The following is a 26,040-nucleotide window of genomic DNA, read 5'->3' as shown; positions in this document are numbered from 1 at the left end:
GTCCATGTGGAATATGCAAATTACAAACTTTTGCGCTCGCATTACACCATTCTCCCTCAGCCAGTCTTTAGCTTGATTACAAAAGTCACCAGCCCGGAGAGAACATCTTTTATGGTATGCAGACGGCTACGGTTTTATCCAGGGCAGAGGCAACTCAGACGCTGCCTCTGCCTTGGGAGCAGCGTGGCCGAAGTGGTTATCAGATGTTTTTCACTCTCTTATATTATTCTGCAAACACATCACTAGTATTTGTGACCTAAGCCGAGACTGGAACCGTAGTTGTCTGTATATGTTTTAACTTTGGGGGTTAGCTTAAAAAGATCAAAAAGTTTCTCTTCAATTGGTCCGATGCAACATCAAATGAATACAAACTCAGGACTCCCTAAATTTCAAACAGACAAGTCTTCTATTGTTTCATGTTCTCCCTTACCTTTCTCGAACTCCTTTGTTAGCCCGAAGAGTGGCAGCAATGCAGACAGATATCATTTGCGTCGCCTGTGATCCTGGAGAGCTGCAGACTTGAGCTATTTCGATTGTCCTCATTGTCCCTTCTAACAATTACTGCAAAGGGCTCTAATGGATATCGCCTTGCTTAATGCACTTTGTTCGAAATAGAGCAGGGCTTCCCAACAAAGTCAGTACTGCAAACGATCCCAGCAAAAGAAACTCAAGAACAGCCTTAGTTCGATGTATGTATATATGTAAAAAATATCGGTGACAAGGTATAACTCTGCTTTATATTTTAAATGCAGAGTTGCAAGGAACATTTTCACATGAAGATCGTCAAGAACATTGATTTTAGTCGATGAACGCATTGACGGCAGGAGCAGCCCGTCTCCACGTGTTACGATGACTAGCCATTTCAGTCATGAAAGGTAATACGGTACGTCTTCCACCTCTTAATCTACTCATCAATATGGAAAGACAACCTACCGTTAATGTCCTTTAGCGAACCATCGAAAAACCTTCACCTACAAGTACGCCCATGATACTCTATACGGTAAGGTACGCCTTACGCAATCAGTAAGAATTATTCCGACACTGGATTCACAGAATCATACAACCTTACTTCGCTTAACACTCTTCCTTAGAATTTCCGTTGAAATTCGAACAAACAAACATTATGAGGAGCCTCGATGCCCTCATCAAGAAGCGTTTCACATTTTAGAATCCAATCATAAATATTGTGCTGGTATACAGGAGTTCTGCCCTGAGGAAAGACGATGGGCTTTATATAAACGCTAGTGTTTGGTTACCAGAGGAATCGGTTTTATAGGTTTCGACGTAACTGGCCCGTAATTGGCCCTGAATTACGCCGCAGCCACTTAAACCAACCTATTCAATCAAGAATTATCAAATTCCTCTTCTTTATTAAAAGTCAACGAGTCCGATTCAACTATAAAGTTTTATTTGTATTATTTACACCATTTACACACTTTACAAAAAAGAAAACAATCATCCTAATTTCCTACCAAAAAATATCAAATCTAGCTAAATTCACATCATGATAGCATCATGTAGCAGAGCGCATTGCATACATTGCAAACGACCAGCATTTGACAAAAAATACTTTTACCTATTTAATGACGATTTTGCACATTTTCCTTACATAATTCAATTGTTCTTATCAAACAATTTTCAATTTCGAATTTGCATGACTAAATTTATTTGACTTTTATTATCTACCTTGCATTATCATTTTTTACTTAACTAGGCAGGCGAGAATGTACTTTTTGCTTTAGCTTCACATTGTTCCTTGCTCCCACAATCTACAAAATTCACAGACTTTTTGTTATATTATTGAATAGTCGCCGACCCCACCACGATTCTAAATCAAACGGTTTAAAATCACTCAGGACAGGACTTGGAGGTTCAACGCAGTAGAATGTGGAAGATGATGTTGGTGAAGACGACAAAGTTGAAACGGGGGACGATAGTGGAGATGAGGGTGACGGGCAGGCTGATGTGTCAGATGAGTCTGCAAAATACAAAGCAATGATAAAATAGTGCAAATTTAAACAATTAAAATTATTGCTCACCAGATTTGCTGCCCGGTAAGACTGGACTGTCGTATGGATTTTGTGCGACCACCATATTCCATGCTAGAAAAAATATTGAACAATAGTGTTAATGCAACTATATATTTTTTTTTTGATTGATTGTAGTACGTCATATCAAAATTTTCCGTCCAGCTAAAACTTAAGAATAATCAATTCAAATGATCATGATCACTAAAGGGCTTCAAAGTTGATGAATGATGCGAAGAACGAAAAACATCACAAAGGTTGATGAGCACTCGCCAACAAATTAATTAGCTACTCGCTGCTCCTGTCCTATAACTACTTGTTGATTATCTTGATATGAAATAGCACAAGCAGAGAAACTTTTCAAGTCAATTGATCCTAACAGGCTACGAGTACGCAGGGCGATGGTTGACTGATGAAAAGGTTTCCAAATGATTTCAGTCAAGCCATTGAGGAGTGCGGCTCCCACGTACTCGGGGAAGACGGTCAGAACCGGGTCTGCAATGGAGTGCACTCCCCACGTACTCAATGAGGGCCATTAGATCCGAGTCTGCAATGGTACTCATCTCAAGTGGCTCTTGCAACATCCTTACCGGAGGTTATCTTGTAGCATGGGAACCGGAATGGCCGTCCGTAAATACTCGAGAAAGAATTGTGTAGTTTTTTAATGCTGCCCCCACCGACTTGTTTAGAGTTCTGACTATTCTGAAAAATACAGAACCTTAAAAACAACAACGACCTAGAACCCGACCCGTTGAGCTGACGTCTGAGAATACACTCAAAATCCTACCTACTTACCGTAAAAGTCAACTAAAAGGGATAGAAATTTGTGGGCTAACTAAATTGCAAGAGTAAATAGCACCTTAGCACCTTAGCACCTTAGCACCTTGAGCATAGGCTGACCTTACGGCTACGAAGTTCAGCCTATCGAAAACGGTTTATGATTGGCTTCTGGAAAGCATAGTCTTGGTGATCGTCATAACAGCTGTGGAAGGTTTGTAGATTTCTAAACCTTTTACCGCCTCGACACCAAAGGTGCAAAGGTGTACTCAGATAGGACATTATTGCAATCAACAGTAGATTAGAAAGTTGTCTTCTGTGGGTTATAAAAGGCGTGGCGCAGGGGAAAACCTTCCCTGCTGCGCAAACCACACAAACCTTGAATAACCTATATGCGGCAATGTCAATGGACACTGGGCCGCCATCAAAAGTGCCTTTACCACTGCCACGAGTAAAATCGTCCATGTCAAAAAACTACGACACAAGACCTGGCAAACTGCAGAATCCTGGTACGTAAGGAGCTGGTAGTTTGCTGCCGACGGAGATACGGGCCCCTTAGGATTTCATTCCCATGACAAAGTACGATAAGTGGACGCTATACGTTGAAACAAAAAGGGTTTTACAAACAGAAATTGCCGCAAAAAGTAACGATTACGCTACCGCTAAAGAAGCTGTCGTAAACCTTTCGATAATCCAGTGAGGAACGGCAACGGTAAACTCCTCATCCATAATGATGAGCAGCCAAAGAGGAAGAAGGAACACTTCACCAAGATTCTCAATCGTATAACATCCGGAGATATTCACCCCTTGTGAATGATATGGCAAGTCACCATAATAGAATGCCTCTCCAAACAAACAAACTTATATTCGTTTTCACGTCCTCAAGTTGATTAAAGCCGCCGAAACTAAGGGCTTCCCGCGGAAGTCACCATAATAGGCGGATACGGACTGTTTCTCCAAACATACTAAGTAATCTTTGCTTTCCCGTCCTGAAGTTGATAAAGCCGCCGAAACTAAAGACACTCCGCGAAACTGTCTTTTGTAGCCTCTACAGTTTCCGGAGAGTTGCAGCTCCCACATCTCGAAAGCTTGATCAACAGAGAGCAAGTTAGTTTCCACTCTGGATAATCCTGTATCAACTACATTAACCCCCTTGATATCATTGTGGAGTATAGTGCGGGGTTTTCCTCTGCTCTTCATCTACTTCGAGAAGGCTCTCGACATTGTCTGGAATGCTCTACCCACGAAGGGTATTTCGGGGAAACTAGTTGTTATTATTAGGGCGACATATGACTGCCCAAAATATCACATGCTGCATCAAAGTAAAATCTCGAAGGAATTTGAAATCCGAAACGGAGTCCGCCAAAATTGCTTTCTGTCAGATCATACTGCTTCTTCTCCCTCACCACCAACAGAACAAAGACTCTTAGTCTGACTAGTCATCACACTCCTTTTTGCATCAATAGAAAGAATATTGAGAGCTTCAAAAGTTCGTATATTTAGAAAGCAAGGCTTCTTCCGAAGATGGACCAACATTAAATTGAAACTGTTCCGTGTTAATTTTCTCCCTGTCTTTCTATATGAAAATAGCACATAGAAAATGTTTTTTATCAACTCATTTTTGCGTCCTGTCTTCTGAGCACTCTAGCCTGAAACACATGAAGAACTTTCGAACGATATCAGGCGACGCGGCGTTAGTTATAGCCAGGATGTTGCCGGTGGATGGCAGATGGCAAAACCGATGGGTTAGCTCAACGAAAGCCCGATGGACGCATAAGCTGATTCCGATCATCCGCATCAACTCGCCAGCATTCCCAACCAGCCCAAACGAGGAAGAAGACGCAGACGCAGAGCATGCAATATTCTATTGCAGTCACTTCGCGGCATGGAGGACCAACATTCCGAGCGTGCATCCTCTGGTGGAACGCATGCTTCAGTCGGAAGACAAATGCCTGAAATTAGTGACATTCGTAAATAATGCGGAACAAGAGCTCCGTATAGCGGAAAGGGAAAGGCGAGCTACAGCCATTCGGGAATGATAACATAATTTCTAACTGGCTGCGCAAAGTAATATCTAACGACAATTCCGCCAGGTGAGCGGTCGAAGGATGCACTGATGTGGTTTAGTATTTAAGCGCGGATTTACGCCCATGAATCGTGAACATCAGCGATTTCTGCTGATGTCTTTAGAGGGTTCCGCATCCTGGCTTAACCGAAAAAAAAAAACAGACAATGGCAGATGCACAGATCTGCAGACCTAACGACAACAACTCGATCGCCACATGAAGCCTTCAAGGATGAATAGGAACAGAAATTAAAAAGCTACTGACAAGATTTATCGCCACTACATCAACTGGCTTTTCCTTGTGGAAAGCTACCAAAAGGATGAAGGAACCTGCTCAATATGAATTGCCATTAAGATCAACAGACAACAGCTGGGCAAGAAGCGATGCCGAAAAGGAGGCAGCATTCGCAAACACGTGAGAAAAGTATTCCTTCTCCCTTCACATCACTTTAGGGAATCGCAAGCACCCACGTGACCCACATATCTAAAGCAATTCTACGTCTCGGCTATTAGCAAACGCCTGGAAGGTTTCAGATTGCATCCTATAAGTGCCCAAATTTACTTCCTCTTAAAGGTGTTTCAAAAATTAATAGTTCAAAAAATGACACCATATCTAACGGGTTCCTCAGCACCAGTTTGGCTTTTGAGAGAAGCGTCTGAGATAGGGAGTGCGCTGGAGGAAAGAAAATATTGCACAGCAGTCTTCTTGGATGCGGCGTAAGCCTTCGACAAAGTATGGCACGAAGGTCTGAATTAAGAAAAAAAAAGTTGCTTCCAGGAGAGTTGCATGGAATTTTGGAATCAGGGTGAAATACAAAAGTTTGACATCTCGCAATTACAACATCGAAGCTGGAACTCCTCAAGGGAGAATTCATGGATCGACACTCTGCCTGATCTACATTTCGGATCTACCAATTAACTCTAACCTGACAACCATGAAGTTTGCAGAAGATGCTGTCATTTTAGGTATCCACTCCGATCCTCAACTTGCATTGGAAAAACCTACAAACCCACCTAGATCAAATTGACGAATAGTTTACAAAAGGGAAAAATTCACTTGAGCGAAACCAAGTGTTGTCAAATCACTTTCGACTTGAGCCAACAAAACTGCGCTAAGTTCTCAGTCAATGGGCTAATGATCCCTCAACAGAATGAGGTAAAATATGCACATTCAATATCGAATTACAACAGGAAGGCCAGGATACTACGAATCATCACCGCTGCACCTTGTTATGTAAAAAATATAAAAATTCACAGAGACCTCAAACTGCGACAGTAAGAGTGGAGCGAACAGCGAGTTATCCGATCAAAACGCCTTCTAAACAAAATTAAACACCCTGAAGCGCCTGAAATGTTATGATTTTTTTCTAATGAAAAAAAATTTTGACCAATACCAAAAGGCCAACCGCAGAAATGACAGATGGGTCTGTTACGATTCTCCAGAGGCTCCTGTAGTCATGCACACGAAGTTTCCAGCTACTGTTATGGTTTTGGATGTTGTGAGCAACAAAGGACATGTCATGCCACCTCACTTCGTCACTCAAGGGCTTTGAGTGAATTCTGCTGCATACACCGAGGTTCTGGAGACAGTAGTGAAACCCTGGATTGATAGTGTTCGTGGTGACAGCTCATACACCTTTCAACAAGACTCTACTCCTTCACACAAAGCGATGGCGACACAAGATTGGATGGCTGAAAATTTCCATGACCACATAACACCGAACTTATGGCCACCTGGTTCCCCAGACCAATCATTTCCGGACCTGGATCGAGGAGGTTATTGCAGCTAATGGAAATTTTATTGAATGAGTTTATCGATATATAATAAGTTAATGTTATGTAAAAAAATCGTCAAGTTTCATTCATTCATGTTCAAACTAAAAGCTAATTAGTTTTACTCTCAAGTTGTCCTCATGTACCATACGCACCCTGTATATACGTTCCAAGAAGCACAACAAAGTTGAACGGCTGCTCCTTCATTGCGAAACTCATTCGCCCCCCCCCCCCCCCCCCCCTTCCCTCCTTCTTGTCCACCAGTAGCATTCTTATGTATTCTATATAGTTCCGAGTATCCGAAAATCGTCCAGTAGATACTAGAATAAATTGCGTTCACTTCAATATGAAAATGCAGGGCCACATAGAAAACCTGCTTAGCAATCAGTCTACTTCTACAACTATTCCTAATGGTTCTGAACATCATCCAAGTTCTTTGTCTCTCATAATAAACAACAATGGCATCAAGTTGATCTTCTGCAGAATAGGAGCTTGACCGCAGTTCAATATTTCTCTCGAATTGGTACTCATAAAAAATCTGCGAATAACCTAGCTGCTGAATTGAAAAGTATCTAATGCCCAAAGGAAAAATACCTGAGACTGCTCCAAGCCTATTTCAAACTTCAGATCTACTTCCTAATAACACTCCGATCAAGAAACCCTTCAATCTCTGGCCATCATTCAAACACTCAACAAGGCCCGAACATTTCAGATAAAACTTGAAAACAAAACATAAATTACCATTACTATGCATGAACTAACGAAAGGAACCCTTTGGCGTTATCAGCAGCAAACACGACATTCCCTCGTCAAGTCCCTTCAATTTACTCACTCCAGAAAATCCTGTCGACTTCCAACTGACTTTAAGACGCAGCGCCATAATCATCACTCATTCGTCTACTCTCATTCTCGTTCATTCACTCTCGCAAAATTACGTGAAGACAAAAATCATTCATTTGTGAAATTCCCTAAACGATTAAATCCCATCAGATTTAAAGTTTTCCATTTTTCTTCTTACCAACGATGTAGGACTTCACACGAATCTAGAAATGCGAGAGATTGTACTTGTGCAACTTCTCAGCTTCTTTCTCCGTTAGCTTGTTAGAGCCAACCTACCAGCGCTCCTCACTACAGTTCTAAGCCCCAGTGTTTATTGTATGATACGAACAGGAAGACTAGCTCGTTGTGTAACATGGTACTATTAAAAATGCGAATGGAAACTCTATGTTGTCATTGCAGTTGAAAACCGATGGTGAAGCAGCACCCGGCGCCCCCCCTCTAGCATCTGATAAGCTCATGCATCGCAGCCGTACTGTGTGTATTTTACGCTACTTACACATCGTCCTTGTGTCTCTCTCCTTGCCATTTCGAAACTACTGTACTCCATCACGTTGCTCCCTACTTGAACATCTGTTCGAATTCCCAAAAATGTTTTTACTTCCAACAAACACAAAACCTTTCAGAGATTTTCAAGCACTCCACCATCCACCATAGTGTGTAGGTTCTACGTACTCCTCATGCAAGAGAGTCAACAATATTGCATCGAATCCATGCGAGTGACTAGCTGCGTTTCCACATCCCATATGGGGACTAAAGAAAGAATCCCAGGAAAATCAAATCCTTTTAAACTTTCCAAGCGCACTTAAGTGACGATAGCGAAAGAAGTTCCTCTACGTTTAGCGCTTAACTCTTCTGTTCAATTAAAACTTATTTAAGTTCTGATGAAAATTTAATAGAATGTTTGCACGGAAAGTGCTTAGAAGGTGCACGCACAGACTTCACAGGGTTACATGTTTTCATATTCCACTTCAAATTATGCAGCAAGCACCTCTTGAAACAATCTTATGTGCAAGTGTTTGCCAACTTTTCCAGCGAATATTCAGTCGTAAGACGAAGCCGTTAGTCAAAGATTGGAGCAAGGCAGATGTTGGTTTTAAAAGGTGTTGTTGCAATGGAATCATGCATATAGACTCGCATTAATTATTCCTGCTTCTATTAAGCGAACCACTCGTCTTTCAACGAGAAGTTTCTTTTCAATTCAAATATACTTAATTGAATCTCAATTCCTTTTCAGCACTCATTTCATGGCACAGTGGGCACGCTATTAGTACTTGAACATTTCCCGAACTTTGTAGCACAATATGCCGGGCCGAAGACTTGACATCCCAGTCCCAAAAACGCCATTGTATGTACCCGCAAAATATAATATCAACCTCTTTGATCCCTTCCACCCACAGATACTTTTCATATTCTAACCGGTCAACGCCGTTACAAAAACCTGCAATTCCTTTTTATTGCTGACTCTGCAGGATGGGGACTATACCTCGACACCCGCAATATTGACAAAACTACTCTTGCTGCCCTTCTGCTCACCCTCTCACCGAACTACCGGACCACTTCTTCCTTCTATCTTCAAAGATCTAGATTCTGTTGTTTGCCTCACTCTTCGAACCAAAGTAAAAGTTCAACATCTTAACATCGTCTTCTGCTTCCATGCACATCGATTTAAATTTTCCGTAAGTTTTCGGAGCAACAGTACAACCGGGAACAGCAGAAACAGCAGTTAATACGCTCAATTACTCTTGAACCCTTCTTATGACTGTTAACTGTGAGAAATACTGCTGTAAGTATACGTTCCAGCCTTAGGATCCCACCTACAAATTTCAGTTCTCGGGGCGAAACTCTTGGTAAATTTTCTTCAAGAGAGGAAAAGTTATACCTTTGATACCCAATTAAAAAGTATTTTAATTTGTTGGGTGTTACGTAATTATGAACGGAAAAAGATTTGTCATGCGTGCAAGGAATGGTAAAGTTATAGGTAGATATGAGTTTCTCTTGACATTTTAGATACAGTTGAAAGAGGGTGGATGAGTAAAAGAATTTGAAGATGGTCAACAATTGCGAATAACTAAAGAAAATTGTGAAACAGTTCAGTCACATGAACTGGGTTGAAAAATGTTAAGTTACAAAATGTCTTAAGTCGATGGCTACTAGATTTCAAGCTATACAGACAATTAAACCTTCCAATTAAAGTGTCAAGGTATATTATGTAGTGGTCCCTAAAAAACTTTGAATTGGTATACTATATCGGACTTAACGAAGTAACATGTTTTTTTTTGTTCGTACACAGTGGAAAATCTTAGAAAGACACCTCAGACAGTTAGAGCAGGAGGGTGTGGAATTCGCACCCACCAAAAGCCACTCCAGTCTCTTCAGCCTCAACCCCGCAGAACCACCATCTACGTATGACTTCGCGGGATGAGTTTGTCTTTAGGCACTCGTGCTGTTGCTCCTTTCTGTGTTCCTCCTTCTCTCTTCCTTCAGCAACTCCTGCTGTATTTTTACAATTGCATTACCGCAACTATATTCTCCGGTTTGAGTGTAATTATGCGGTGTTTCCAACAATTAATTATTTGAAATAATAAAAAAATTGGTGTTTCTTTTACCCTGGTGTAGATATTTATTCTTGCAAATGCGGATATTTCGGGAACCACTTGTTCCCTTCATCAGTACTAACAAGTGGTTCCCAAAATATCGGTATTTGCAAGAATAAATATCTACACCAGCGAAAAAGAAACAACAAGTTTTTTATCATTTCACATATATTCTCCGGACCCACGCTTCTGCCCATCGGTTGCTTCACATTCCTCCTCTCCATTGCGAACCTTGGGCAGTGAAGCATTACTTGCTCTGGATCCTCCAGTGCTACAGCACATCTAGAGCAATTCGGTGCATTATCCAAGCCAAAGCGATGCAAATTCCTGCCTGTAGCAACCAACATGTCCCGTAAGGATGCGAGGGATATGGTAATTGGTCTCTTCATGTTTCCGCTCAAGTCACCCCCTAATGTTCGCAATAAGCCAGTGCATCCAGCGACCTTTCGTAAACAAGTCCCATCTGCATTGCCAAAGATCATTCGACTCTGACTTTGCCGCATTCCTGCGTTGTGTGTGCCTCTCCTTATGTCTTGCATGGTACAGAACACACGTTTCTTTCGCCAGAATATCGATTGGGATTATTATTATTTCCGAATTTTCACAATCTCGGCAGATGCCGGATTTTACCTAATACTAGCACTAAGTGCCAAACATTTAGGCTCGGACGACCCTACCTACTTAAAAACTAAAGGGGCTCTGGTGGTGGTGGCCGGTGGTAGGTCAGTAGGAGAATCCGTCGAGGACTCCCCGCAACGTCGAGCACGTATGCAGAATGGTGTACTTCCGCATGGTTTGAACCAGACTGTGGGAAATTCCCAGGACATCAAGGGAAGCCGTGTGGGATTTAGGTACAATACCTGTAGCTGACAACATTAGGGGAACTACAACCACCCGCTCGAGACGCCAAATTTCTTTGATTTCCCGAGCCAATGGCTCATAGTTCACCTTCTTCTCCACGAATTTCCGTTCAATGTTGCTATTATAGGGGATAGCAGCATCAATAATATACGCGACCCGTCTTGTCAACTAACAGTACGTCAGGCTTATTGTGTAGAGTATGGCGATCAGTCAGAACTTGCCGGTCCCAATGCATGCTGTAAGCAGAACTATCAAGTATTGCTTGCGGCTCATATCGGTAAACCGGACGTGTTCCCGTGATCAGCCCATGCTTGTATGCAAGGTTTTGATGGATAACCGTACATACAGCATTATGCCTGGTGATGTATTGCACCGGTGTCATAATAGTACAGCCAGAAATGAGATGGTTCAATGTCTCTAACGCCGAACCACACATTCTGCACTGGTCGTTCTCCACCCGTTCTTTCATGATGAACTTTTTATAAGCTCGGGTGGCGACCACGCTGTCCTAAATGGCACACATGAACCCCTCCGTCTCAGCAAAGAGCTCCCTAGCACACAGCCATCTGTTCGACAAATCCAAATCGACAAATGGCTGCCAAAGACAATTCACGTGTTTACCGTGCATTGCCTTCAACTTCCATTCATCGATCCGCTCTTGATCCGACTTTACCCCACTCAGAGGACTGAAAGATCGATCCTTCAAGTTAAGTGGAGTCAGCCCACAGTCTGCCTTACAGACAGCCGCATGCAAGGAACTCGCCTGCTCTTTGCTGTAAAACTAAGCGCGCAGCGAGTCGACTTGGCGATGATGTTGTGCCGCCACATCAACCACGCCCCTACCTCCGATGTCATGTTGGATGATGCATTCGGAATTTTTTCCAGATCGGTCTTCGTCAACGGCAATATTCCGAATGCATAAGCCAGTGAAGGGATAGCGAATACATTCAAAGCGCTTATTTTATTCTTCCCCGAGAGATGCAATTTCAGCACCAGCTTTACACGTCGCAGGAATTCAGACAGCAGAGCATCCTTCAGATCACCAACTCGAGCATGGGCTCCTTGCAGAATTCCTAGGTACTTGTAGAAGTCTGTCTCGGTCGAAGCTTCGATGTGGAGGTCACCAATGCTATGTCCGACATGCGGCTCGTGATGACCTTTGCGGATGGCTTAGATTCGACACTTGTCTAATCCAAACTCCATCCGAATATCACGGCTGAACATATCTGTTATTCGCAACAGACTTCTAAGATGGTTCAGTACCAGCATACAGCTTGATGTCATCTAAGTACATCAAGTGTGTCAGTTCGCACTTATCATTATTATTATTATTATTCGCAACATCGATGACGTGCTTCGTTAAATTTGTACGTCCTGAGCCCTCCGACTCGAAAGACGGAAAACTGCCAATGACAGCATCGAGCTTTGCCCGCTGGTGTGTCGTCAACTGATGTTGATTGACGCTTTCGACATTTTCAATGCAACATATAGAAGGTCCAATAAATCCTGTGCGAGTCCGAACTTACGTACAAAATCAGCACCAAGGTACAGACACTCTGCCAACTGCTTGTCCGGTCGGCTGTGCTGAGATCCATGCCTAATCTCTGCCACTTGTACCGAGAGGCGTTAATAACTTTGCGGGTGAAATCCGAAGCCAAGTAACTTACGGTGGCTTCAGTATGGAGCAGTCCTAAAACACGCTTAGATAAGACCGCGACATCCGCATACGGGCGAATATCACGAACGAGCCAACTTACGAGAACGGCAGAGTAGTAAAGTCGGGCGTTACGCATTATTCGTCGCCAATATTGAAGTAAGCGAAGGGTTGAGCAGTGATTGGTTGATTGGGTGCAAATGCCGCTATTACGCCAGCTACCTTTTGACACGCATAGTCTAGATCCCATACATCATACATATTTCAGCTTCCAAAAACTGTTTCGGTTGAAAAGTCTTACCATAGGGTCAAAGCTCTCACTGTAGAAGACAATGATCTTGCCAGTCGTTATGTATTCCTCGGAGACTTAGGTTCTTAGCAAGAGAAATTGCGAAGTCTTCGCCGCGCTCGAGAGAAGAATCCTCCCAATAATTTTTGGCGCCCTGTATGAGGATGGATGATTCCGTAGCCTACATAACAATTAAATCTATGAATGATAACATGACCGCCTGGTTGTGAATAAAATCTGACTCAACAGGTTGCAGTGGGTGAGGATGATCCTGTCAGGAAAATCTATTTCTATAGTGGAAAAAGAAGACGAGGCAGACATTGCCTCAGATGGAGCGACGACGTAGATCAGGATGCCAGACAGCTTTTAGAGATATCCACATCGCTCAAAACCGGGGTGTCTGGATTTCCTTACTAAGGCAGGCCTAGACCGGATACCGATTGTTGCGCCGTTGATGATGTGATGATGATAATAGTCTAGATATTCCCTAAAGCTCAGTTTCTCGTCAATCATCACCTCTAAGTATTTGATATATTATATTATTCATCGACTTTCACTTTCACAGAATTTGTCTTTCTGTGATTGGTTATTAAGATCGCTTCTGTCTTCTCGTCCGCCAAAATCAACCTGACTCTTTATAGCCAGAATTTTACCGCTCGTACTGTTCCGTAGGCCTCCACATCCTCTAGGGCTTTACTGTAACAACTGCAGCCACGTCATCCGCAAAGTCGAAAATCGTGGCCTCTTCTGGGACGGGAAGAGCATCCACCCATTATACATTACATTCCACAGTAAGGAACCCAGAATCGAGCGCTATGGTACCCTCGCTGTGGCGATGCACTCTTTGAGGCCCTCATTCATCCCATATCGAAGCACGCATTTTTGACATGCACTAGAAACCAGCGCACCTTTAGCAGATTCACCACCATGCTTATTGCATTCACCGTAGAGTGGACTCGCCAAGAATCTGTGATAAGCCACTACCGCTTTTCACGATGGGTAGCATCTGTTGTAAATGAGCTTCTCCATCATCTTCCCCATTATATCCAACAGGCATATCAGACTATATGACGCGATATGATGCTGGATCTTCAAGCGGCTTGTTGGGTTTGGGAAGTATAATCAACTTTGGCTTTCTCTAATGGGTACGGAATATTCCTTCTTTTAGGCACGCGTTGAAGCTGTTAACGAAAACGTCGAGCTAGTTTTCACTGCCAGCTTCAAAGCTCTGTTGGGGATGTCATGTAAACCTGGGGCCTTGTCAACGATCCTGCCACATATTTCCCCCAGCTCCCCCACAGTTACTGGATAAATTATGCTCTCGTTGAGCTGGAGCCCCTTTCGCCTTACGCTGTGCAATATTCTTCCTCGGTCATTCTTGGGCAAGCACCGGTCCGCCATTGAGAGGATGGTGGAATTAAGGAGTCCCTCGATTCTCAAACTAGATTCTAGTTTAGCCTCGGCCGGCTTAGGCCTGAATTTTACAAGGCGCTTTTTGTCATATGTGTTGTTTAATATAATTCATACACATGTCGTGTTTTTGAATTAATATAAAGGAGCAAATGCCACCTTGTAACCACTTCGGCCACCCTGCTCCCAAGGCAGAGGTGAGGCAGCGACTGATGAGTTGCCTCTGCCCTGAACGAAACCGCAAGTCATACATTTTCACTACCACCCTGAAGGCCTGTTTATATCGAAATGGTTGCACAACTGTTTGAAGCAGTTCTTTTTACTCTTTCGAATGGCTAATTTTAAGCAGCCACGCAATTGTCTGTGTGCCTACTCCCGACCGTCGCTACCGGGCTTTCCACTAAGCCCCTGGTAAAGCCTTCTTACCCGGAAACATATAGCTTGCAAACTTGCGATTTCGTTGTTCCACTAGTATTTAGGTTATCTGCTTTGGGCCCATTGAGTGATTTAAATGACTTTGTACTGGATATGCCATCCAGGGATATGTCGTGCTTGAGCGCCGCGGAAAACGTATCCCCCTCAAAAGCTTTGGCCGTCCACCCGGGTAAAACACCCGGCATTCTACAAGCTCTTTTTCGAGCTCGATTCACCTATGCAAATTGCCTGGTGGTTACTGCGAGTATAGCCCTCACTGATTTGCCAAGCGACTCTACACGTCAAACCGGTGTCAGGTCCACTATAGACCCCAGGCTCCTTTCTCTAAAAGTGTATTGGGTCCCGACATTCGCGACTACTACGTATAGGCCCGCGAATGCTTCGAGGAGAACATAAGAGCATAACAGCTATATGTGTGAATTCCTTTCTCTTTTGCTCTGACGAATCCATCCTCCAGGTGCTCCATTAATTCTTGGAAGACTTGCTCTCCGCAAGCGCATAGCGCTGTTTGGCGCGTTCGGTCTTTGACCCAAATACCAACACCGCGTTTTCGATATGGCTCACTAATTGTGGCCACATCGATGTTTTTCTCACGAATGGTTTACGAGAGTTGATCGATCGATTTTTATCAACTTCATCTGCGAGTTGCGTTGAGATCTCTGCTGGATCCCAAGCACCTGCTTCTACCTGCCTCCACATCCTCCTTCGCTTTGCATAATAAATTGTTTGGATCAGCTCCACAGTCCTTGCTGACATGATCTTCCGCTCGGCATTTCCTGCATTGTTTCGGCCCGTCATTTCTTCATCTGTACCACTTTTTTGAAAGTTGAGTCCTTCATTCTTTTCGGCGCTTGCTGGCCCGTTGATTGGTTCAACGGTTCTTGCAGTCTTTTCTGCGATTTTTCTTCCCTCATGTTTTTAGCAGGAGTTACTTTTGTTGCCTGGCCCACTTTTTCGCTCGACGACTTCACTCCTCTTTCATCTTGAGCCATAAGACATCCGGATGCCTCTTATCATCGCTCTTTTATTCTAGTGAACATTCCGGCACTCCTTGATAAATTCATAATTCCGATTGGTCGCTGCATCCTACTAGTTTATCGCTCGGATGGTTTGGCGCCAAAGTTTCTTCCTTTTCGCATACTCCAACTACACAGTCTCTACAGGAAGTAGCACTTTGGATCGTGGCGTATAAGCGAAGAATCGAACTTCTTTTGAACGAGTTCATCATTGAAACCAATTCTAGCCCCTGCCACAGTAGCCAAGGCCCCCACTACTGAGGTACTCCCGTCGTTGGATGTCGACGTCCGGGAGTGTGCTTGTCCACTCCCAAAAACCGCCACAGGCTTCCCAAAGCCCTGTACCGTAATTTATCTCTCTTGCGCCTCCATGTTTGGTTCTATTTCGGGGTATCCTATCAACATGGTGTGCAGTTTGTCGATTTCTGCAAGTTTCACCGCCTCGTCATCGGCGATAAACTATTCCACCACAAAGCTTCCCATAAGATCAGTTAGGTTTCGACTACCATCTAATCAGATTGACCATATCCCCATCAGCAATAGATTTAGATTTCACGGTGCGACTGTCGTCAAGCAGTAGAAAAACTTTCTTCCGCCCACTTCCCGGAAAGACCACAAGACCAGGCAGATTAATAAACTTAAGAAGCTGAGTAATCTGTTGACCGCAGCAAGCGGGAGATAAGCTCCATTACCATAAAAGATTATAAGAAATGATGTGTGGCATACGCAATGACAAAAGCAATTTCACCATTGCTTTGAAGAAGGAACCGGAAGCTTCTGCAAATAAGGATTTTACTACCAAATATCGCGGAAATATTAGTTGCAGCGCCTGCAGTCCCCAGAGAGTTTTTATTTCCACTTATTCGTAAATCCTGTGCAAAAGCTCTTCGGAATTTGAAATCCAAAAAGAATTCCGCAACCAGCAAAACCAAAATTCTCAGTTTGACTGGTCATCGCATGCTTCCTATGTGTGTTAACAGGCAGAGCGTCCAGAGTGTCGAATAGTTTGTACTTCTAGAAAGCGTTGTTTCTGCCATCGGCCGCACTAAATTTGATAACACTCGATCTATTAGCAGCACAAAATCAATCTTTTCTGTGTTGTCCAAAATTTGGAAATGCTGCCATCTCAACACCAGCATCAAATGAAGGCAGTTCCACGCCAACAGTTTCTTTGCGCTTCTATATAGAAACCGTACATGGGAAGTGACCGCCACTGTTACTTAGTTTCCCTCCTGAAATCTGTCTATTCGCGAGCAACCCTTTCGTTGTTATATCTGACCACAGATCAACAATAAGATCCAAATGGAACTGTTGACTCAACAGATCGTTTCAGTGTCCTTATACTATTATGCTGTAAATGAATATATTTTAGCTCTATGTTTAGAGTCATTGTGATGCCTGAAAGTCCTCCTGTATGTTTATATAGCTCACTCCACGCACCATTCCTTTTATACAAAGTATTTTTCCACACTGATTGCCTTTAAAACAACCTCAAATTAATAAAGAACTGTATCAAATTTTAAAGTTGCCATAACATTCTGGTTACGCAGCCTTCCATCAAATCCTACCAGATTATTTTAATCTAATCAGATCATATTACGACCTTCTTAGGTGCAACAGTCCAGTTTCGATGTTGTTTGGCAAGACCAATTGGATCGTCTTCTCATTGGAGTGACCTCTTGGCTCTTGCTTTGGCTTTGGCCACTCCAATATTGAGACACCGAGGAATTGTATCATTGGATATACTGACACCACCTTCTTTTTGACTTGAACGTACTTACAGCATTTTTGCCATGACACCAATCATTTTCATTCAAGATAAATATCGCTCAGATTCGAGGAATCTTTTTGTCAAACTTATAACATCAATTCAAAATTATGTAGTTTTAGTAGCGATTTAATATTATCAGCGATCGATTTTTGCAAAATGGCACTTAATTTTCCACCTCAATGAGACTGCGCTTCGTTTTCATTAAACAATCAGGGTTCCCACCCAGAGAACGAAACCGATACCAATGACAGCAAGCATGTAGGCAACAGTTATGTAAAATAATGGGTAGATTACCAATTAGATAAGATGACCTGTCTATAGGAGAAAAGACTGTTTGCTGTAACCTACAGCGCTACAGTGAAAATATATTATACTGATGACAGGACAGGGTAGCATGAAGAACGTCACCGATAACAAGAAGAAATAATGACGGACTCCTTCAATGCCTCTGAGATTTCACCTCAATGCAGCATGTGACATTTTGCGCCATCATATGTCACTCTGATCATTTCTGTTAACGCTGTCGAAAGCTTTCTCGAAATCGATGAAGACTCGGTGAAACGCAGAAGAAGAAGTCCGCGCTCTGTTCCAAGATAACCCATAGGGTGTTGATGTGGTCAGTGCAGGAGGATCCAAAGCGGAAGCCAGCCTCCTCTATGCCAGTCAAGCTTTTGAGATGTTCTTTGATGCGTTCCAGGGTTATCTCATCTATTATCTTTGATATGGCGGGGAGCAGGCAGACATCCTTCCAATTGTCACATTCAGCAGGGGTGCCCTTCTATGGGATCTTAACGATCATCCCCTTCTTCTGCTCTCTGGTAAAAGTCTGAGATTTCCATGATTTCCGTCAAGTGGAAGTAACAGATCTGCAGTAGCTGAAGGTGAGAGTTATTTATCTTTGCGGGGAGACGGTATCACTCCATTTGAGTGCATTGATGGCCGAAATGATTTCTCTTCTGCTTCTAGGAACAGTCCGTATCCGCACCTTTCGGTGACAATCCATTTCATCCACAAGAGGAGGAGCCTCACCGGAAGTGGTACGGTTGAGTGCCATGGTGAAGTATTCTTTCCACAAAGATGAGAAGTCGACCGTTGGCGTCTTCCAGAGGACCGTCCAAAGACTTGTGACCACATGCAAGCTCTTCCGGGATGCGCTATACAGTTCTGAAATCATTGCAACTGCGGCACCCCTGACCAACGCAATAGCAAATTCTCTCTTGTCATGGCGTACACTACGTTAAACTTCCCGAGATTTCATTCGGTATAAGATTTCGAGCGCGTCACGCCCGCCACAGCTCGTAACGGTCAGTAGAGACTTCAACCCCTTCCGTTCATCAATCCGGTTCCACGATTTCGCAGTCAACCAGATCGTATGACGCCCCCTCAGAATGTGGCCGACGACCTGTGCAGCACCCAAGAAAAGAGCATCTGTGCTCGAACAATGTGCAACCAATGAAAAGGCGGTGGAAATTACAGAAATCCACAATCACAATGTCACCTTTAGGAAGCCTCCTCTGAACTGCTTTGAATTATTCGTAAAAAAACATCCTTCTCCAATATATCGGAAGTCTCTGTTGGTGCGTAGCATTATACAATTGCGATGCTCCCTAACTTGGACCGGCATCTTGCAATTAGAAGTCTATCAGAAAAGGGCTCCCAGGTTAAGAGAAGCAACCAGAAACCGGATTTGTACAGTACATTGCCATCAATGTGGCAAAAGGAAGAGGACTACTCTCCAGAGTCCCACCATCTTACTTCCCTTAGGCCCAGACTGTCCAGCTCAAGTTGGAAAAAACGAGCTTTCTGAGGACCCTACCGATGTCGAGGAGCGTACGCATATTTCAGAAACCAATCATATTCAGTTTTCGGTAACCAAAGTTCGTAGCCATAAGGTCAGTCCCTAACTGAGACGTTGTTCGCGTTTCGGTAGCAATAAATTTCAAAATTTTGCAGGTTGCTAGCCCACCAATTTCTATCCGTTTTAGTCGCCTCTCTCAAGCCCCAACTCACATGGTAATATGTAAAGATAAAGGAATCCAAGATATTCCGTTAGACGGGGGAATTGGATGTAGTGGACCACTAGGTTCTTTGCCTCTCCCCCACCCCACCCAAAGACACCCTCCCGCCAGATCCCTGGACAAAGCAAATGTCGCAGAACCGTGTGGAAAGTATGACCACCTGAAAAGATCTCAAAGACAAAGTGGAAGATGTACGGCCACCAGGAAAACGGCGAAACAAATAGGAGGACTAAGTGGACAATACAGGTTACACGCTGCTCAGGAAGACGCGGTGGCTCGTCTAAAAGGAATGGAAACCAATGCTCCATGCCAAGGGCCAACATCTGACTGTAGCGCCATAGAAAAAGAAATAGACGATTTGTAGTTTCCTAAACAAAATTTAGAGATTCATTCAACAGTTTTGCGGCAGTTCAATACAAGCAAATTTGACTGTATTACTTTGAAAAACTGAATGCTATCTGATTTCTCATGGTAGGAATAGGACAATGTACGCTGTTTTGTTAACAAATATAGGAAGACGGCTGTATACGTCCCAATGTAAGAAACCGCCACTTCAGAAAAAAACCCTCTCTAACAAGATGCCTTTTTGTCTCTGTATATTGAATTGATTACCCCCCGGGGTAGTCAGCGAACATGGACGTATCGCTCACGATACGGGCAGTGACGTCCCCAAGATGCCCAAGTAAGTAATGCTGGCCCCCTAGTTGGCAGTATACCTGCGTCCTATACAGTAGTCTTGAGAAAGCCTCTCGATGAAAAGCGAACTGCGAATGACCGATACACGTCCTAACACACTGGAAGTCCCGGCAGTCGCCGACAGCTCTATGCCGACGTCGATGGGATGATATGAGCCTAGGTCTCTCAAGGTGGTATTTGTGTTAATAAATCACATTTCCCCTAGCGAGCGCTGATCCGTCCGTGAGTTCTAGGATCAGCTAAGCATAAGTCAAGCCTCAGGGAACTAGAGTAGGGGCTTCGTCCCCAAGGGTATACCCCTTCCTGAATATTGCGGCCCGCTCCCTTGCACACGATGCACTGGTTAGTCTCCCATAGAGAATAAACATAAATTAATAAAAAAAAATAGACGAAACAACACAGAAGGAGAAAGGACTGAGTGCGTTTGGGCACAGCACAAAAATGCATCGATCATCGCAGCGATCAGCAAAAGAGGCTGACATACCCGATGTGACACCGGGGCGCCCAAATAAAGAGGAAACCTTATCAAGTGGCGCGACTGGCAGACTCCTCGCCGAACTAGACCCGAAGACGACCAGTAAGAGTACGTTCTGCGAAGCGGTCAAGGGAGAACGCTCTCGTTTCTAGTCTTCTACCCTATGTTCTCTCTAGAAATCCGAAATCTAGACTTCTTCACAGAAAAGGTCGAAGTGTGAATGCTCGAAAATTTGAATGGGTAGTATGCAGGGTACGAATGCGGATAACCACTGCCAAGTGCTACAGTTGTCTGGACTATGGACATACGTTTGCAGGTGACCCTACAGAACGACAGCATGTAGTCAGGTAGGTCGCCAAGCAAAGACCTGCAATGAAAGCGAAAATTGCGTTCTCTGGAAGGCGCATCTGGTGACAGCGTTGCACGCACTGCGAGTTCGGGCTGGTATCCTAACTTAAGGGAGGAACTAGAAGGGGCTAGGACGCAACTAGCACGATCTGCATCCTACAAGTTAACATGCACCGGAGTGCAACCGCTCGTTAGTTGGTAGCGTAGTTGGGACCCGGCTTCATGGCATCTCAACTTATCGAGTACCGCCGCCATCTGGGTTCGGGACAGCGTTCGACTTCGTGTTCTTGCCCAGGGCTGAGGGAGCGAGTTTGTCTTGAATCGGTATTAAGGGATAATTTTTCTTAGCGTCTACCTAATGCCGAATGAGACGATGCTGGACTTTCGGAGCCGCTTGATGCTCTGCAGGACGACGTTTCGGACACGGAGAGACGAATCCTGATAGGCGATGACTTTAATGTTAGGGCCCTCAGTCAGACGCCAGACTCCAGACGGAAATGAATCCTGAAAATGGCGGCAAGAGTCGAGCTCATAGTTCTAAACACCGGAACCATGCCAACATTTCAGCGATTAGGCTGCGAAGGAAGCATCGCTAATATACCTTTTGCGTCGAAATTTCTGCCATCGTCGGTGGACGGAGAGCGAGTCCTAGAATACTTCTCGGCAAGTGATCATCAGAACATCGCCCTCGAAGTGGTTGGCCCTACTTGCCGGCGTGCACAAACCGGTACTACCCCTGCGGGTGGAACACCACGAGGATGGAAATCGTCGAAGCTTTTGGAACAGGCAGAGTCTCGCTGGAGGACGCTTCGGGGGATGGTAGCGTTGCAGCTGACACTGTTGTCAATTCAGTAATGAAACTGATAACAACAGCGTGTGAGGTTTTCTTGCCCCAGAGAATAGACAGTAGAAATTGCCGACCTGCGGAAGGTGTGTCATAAGCTTCGCCGTTTAGCACAACATTTACACGACCGCGAAGGGGCATGCACCATAAAGGCAGAGTATAAATCAGCAAAAAGGAGACTCCGCAGTGCGATAAATAAAAGCAAAGCTCGCGCCTGACAGAACCTGGTCAACGAAATAAATGAGGATCCGTTGAGACGACTATAAACTTGTCACCCAGCAAATTGAAGCTCTGCAGAAACCCTGCATACTAAGTACAGAACAGATGGGTCGTATTATACGGGCATTGTTCCCCAGACATCCTGTAGGGGTTGATGTCAACAATAAGAGAGCTCGAAGAAGCGATTCTCACTATAAAAAGCAAGAATGCCCTAGGTATTGATTATATCCCGGCGGAAGTTTACAAACTAGTGATCCGCCAAAGGCTAGACTTGCTGCTCGAAGCGTTAAACACTTGCCTGAAGGAGGGCATTTTTTCTTGTCACTGGAAAAAAGCGAGACTCGTCCTAATCAGTAAGGGAAAAGGAGACCTTGAGCTGCCGTCTGCATACCGACCGCTGTGTATACTTGACACGGCCAGGAATTTGCTCGAAAAGCGTATCAGGAGTAGACTCACTGAAGCGATCCGTACTGCCGGGGACTTGTCCCCAAGGCAGTTTGGGTTTAGAGCAGGGAGATCCACGGTGGATGCTGTTATAGATGTCGTGGATGCGGTTCATCTAACCGAGACACACAACCGCCGATCTGGACGAATAGTTCTCCTCATAACGCTCGATGGCAGAAATGCCTTCAGTAACGTAAGATGGACAGATATGCTAGGCACATTAGAAAACTGATTCCACGTGGCAAGCTATCTTTTGTGGATATTAAGGGATTATCTGTAAGGCCGCTCCCTGCTCTATGAGACGCTACAGAGCTAGAGGACGATGGAAATCACGTGGGGAGTAGAGGGGATCTCTGGGACGCTTCCTACGATAATCTGCTAAGACTCGATATGCGAGAAGATTCCACCTGGTCGGTTATACAGACGATGTTCCGAAACTTGTTGCCGGACGCACTGTGGAACGCAACGGGTAAGCGGATGAATGACTGTTCACGGTTTAAACCTTGCACTGGAAAACCGAATCCTGACCAGAAAGAGAATCCCGAATCTGCGACCCATATCGATTGGCGAGTTGACTATAGAGTCAAAACCAGCGGTTCAATACCATGGTTTAATGCTCGACTCGAAGAAAAGTTTCTCCGAGCAAATCAAAGCAGCAGCGGACAGGGCTGCAGCTGGAGTCTCGGCCTTCAGTCTACTAATGGCGAATGTTGGGGGCCCTGTATTTACCAAGAGACGCCTTTTGATGGGTGCAACGTAGTCCGTTCAGCTCTACGGCGCTGAGGTATGGGCTGAGGCCCTTGACAAAGTGGTCCATCGTGAGCTCCTTGCTTACGAGTGGCATCTGCTTATCACAATGCCTCAGAACCGACTGTGATGGTGACCGCGGGAGTGATCCCCGTTGCCCTTGTTGCTAAGGAACGTAAACTTATCTACACTCGCAAAGGCGAAGATTTAAGAGAGATGATTGCCCGTGGAAAAATCAGCACACACTTACCGAGTGGCAACTCTCTTGGCAAAATGAACCAAAACTCAGATGGACTGCGCGGTTCATCAAAAATTTAGACTCGTGGCTGAACCGAATGCATGGTAAGATTGATTACTTCCGTACCCAACTTTTAAACGCGCATGGAAGTTTTCAGTCATACCTGCACGAGATTGAGAAGGCACGATCTCCTGATTATGTGTTCTGCAATGGAGTCGCGGACGACCCCGAACACACCTTTTTCTCCTCCAAAAGGTGGGATAGTTTTCGTCAGTAGCTTTATGCAGACACGGAGGAATTTTCTTCAGACAACTCTGTCGAAGAGATGCTGAGGAGCGCTGGCATAGATTCGTGTTGCGCATTATATTCGGGCTCTTCTTGTTACGAAGAAGTTTGAACTCGGCCGGCAGAAGGACGGGATTGCAAGGGGTTCCTTGAACTAACAACTGCCTTCCTCCTCTCCCCTCCCGTTAGTGAACAGAATTCGTCGACTTGAAGGCCTGAAGTAATGTATCAAACGGTTCCAAGCTAGTGTTCTAATGACAGGGAGGTGTTTAGTTGGTAGTCCGACGGCGTACTGTTGTGCGGGTCCAAAGCTCTGTGTAAACGCATTCACTCACTATATTGTACAAATGTACAAAGCCGTCACTGCAGACAGAAACCCTTCTCTAACAAGATGCCTTTTTTGTCTCTTTCGACCGAAAACAGTCAAAAAAATATTCAAAGAAAAAATAGCAGCGAGTTTAATTATGTAACGAAATTTTCACTTTGCAAATAAAATCTGGCGACTCATTTCACAGATTTCAATGCATCTCAAATTTGCATAAGCTTTTATCGCTTCACCGAAAGTCAAATAAACGCATGATTGCTTCTGCTCATTAACCAGAGTGGGCAGTTCTAAGGCTTCACAGTCCGCAAGACAAGCAGCGGCAATTGTTCTAATTGATTTGTTTATCGCCAGCCATAATTGGCTACCGGCAAGCCCCTCGTCCCATCACGCCATAAAACCGGAGGCTCGCAATCATAAAAGCGATAGGTCAGTCAGCTGACGTCGCCCCAATAAATGCTGACGATAACGAGTGGGCGGCCGAATTCTCAGCACGCGGGTTCGCCCAAGATCCATCTGTTTATCTTCCAGATCCAAACAGAGAGCGAGATAAGCGTCACCACGAGATGTTTGTCTGCAAAGATTGATTGCAATCGCGGACTTTGTCGGATCACAGCCGCGAAACAAGCTAGCGGTGCGCTCGCGTCCGAGAGATAGAAACCGAAACCGAAAGTATTGACGTAGAACGCAATAGAATGAAAATTTTCCGGCCGAATCATTATTATTGTCACCCGCTGACCGCTGAGCGATCCGGACACTCGGCAGAAAGCCGTTCAGATTGTTTTCGTCTTATTTTTAGATGACGACAATGCGCGGGGGTGAAAGCAACAAACAAACTGAATTAGATTTAGACCGGGGAACTGCGCTGTCGCTGGCCCGGTCTTCCAAACTGCGCGCCGCAGTGGGTTCGTGGAGGCAGGGCTCGCCTGCTTTCAAGGTGGGGATCAGGATCGAAATGCTACTTACATTCGTTTATGTATTTGACTATCTCCTCGTGCTGCGGCGACAGGGTCTCCTCTTCCACCTGGTTGTGCCGGTAGTGGACGGTGGCGCGTTTGGATGTTTGGAAAACAGGTCGGGGGACACTGAAACAGAAAATGCATTAGTGAACCTTAGTGACATGCGTCATGGATTATGGATCAAATTTTAGGGGAAGCTATGAGATACAGTCAAATTAGCCCGATGATTCCAGATCGATCACTGAACGGAAAATTCCCAAGAACTAAACAGCGACTGAGCTGTTCTTGGCACTGCAAACGCGACTTTTGACCTTCACTTCAGCTGACACCCGGCGCCCGATAGCCGGCAAAGTTGCTAAGGGCGCCGAACAGCGAACTGCCAAGGTCGCTCAAAGTTTGCTTTCTGCAGCCAGGCCGGCTCCGTCCACTGAGTCGCACAGATGATTACGAAACAGGAATAACCTCAAACCACTTCCCCACTTACTTGTATTCCTCGGCGCTTCCTGATTCGCCCGACTTCTTCCCCATCGCCTTGATCGTCTCGAGCTTCTCGTAGTTCTGCGAAAGTCCTGAAATACCAAACAGACATTGTCAAATTGCGACACCTTCGCGGGGGTGCCTGGCACTCGCAGGCAGCATCCCCTTCCCGCGGTGAAAGTACCTCGACGGGTCTTTGCCACTATCTTGCTGGGGCCTTTCGAAACTGTGTACATTCTCCGCTATTTAATTCACTCGGAACACTTTGAATTTCTTTCGAGCTAAGTCGAGAATTGGCATCGATACACTGCACCAGGTCGTTCCGCAACCGCACGGACCTGAATCGCACGAGGATCACAACTCTCACTCTCTCCTCGGATTGGACGGTGAACTCCAACGGGAGAAGGTCCTCCAATCGGAAATGTCAAATCAGAGATTTCAAGAAATGACAGCTAC

At 44.6% G+C, this 26,040-nt stretch overlaps 1 protein-coding gene across 1 annotated transcript; it reads right to left on the bottom strand.

Annotated features, from left to right (window-relative positions):
* Positions 1-1,386: 1,386 nt before the first annotated feature.
* LOC119647486 (MAPK regulated corepressor interacting protein 2) lies at positions 1,387-25,972 on the bottom strand. The gene is made up of 5 exons (XM_038048444.1): positions 25,769-25,972; positions 25,592-25,676; positions 25,115-25,233; positions 2,040-2,102; positions 1,387-1,978 (listed from the first exon to the last, which is right to left on the bottom strand). Exons 1-5 carry the CDS (start codon positions 25,818-25,820, stop codon positions 1,779-1,781), a joined length of 519 nt encoding a protein of 172 aa, XP_037904372.1. The 5' UTR covers positions 25,821-25,972; the 3' UTR covers positions 1,387-1,778.
* Between the last annotated feature and the right edge of the window lie 68 nt (positions 25,973-26,040).

Source organism: Hermetia illucens, chromosome 2 (assembly GCF_905115235.1).
Source record: "Hermetia illucens chromosome 2, iHerIll2.2.curated.20191125, whole genome shotgun sequence".
NCBI lineage: Eukaryota > Metazoa > Arthropoda > Insecta > Diptera > Stratiomyidae > Hermetia > Hermetia illucens.
Note: the sequence above shows the minus strand (reverse complement) of the source record. Positions and strands in the feature narration are given on the sequence as shown.

Bases quoted from the DNA above. Each gene is read 5' to 3' on its own strand.
- LOC119647486 (XM_038048444.1), bottom strand. From the start codon at position 25,820: ATGTACACAGTTTCGAAAGGCCCCAGCAAGATAGTGGCAAAGACCCGT. The intron at 25,234-25,591 runs GTAAGTGGGGAA...TTTCTGTTTCAG, and splicing joins GGAAGCGCCGAGGAATACAA to TGTCCCCCGACCTGTTTTCC. The intron at 1,979-2,039 runs GTGAGCAATAAT...TGTATTTTGCAG, and splicing joins CTTACCGGGCAGCAAATCTG to ACTCATCTGACACATCAGCC.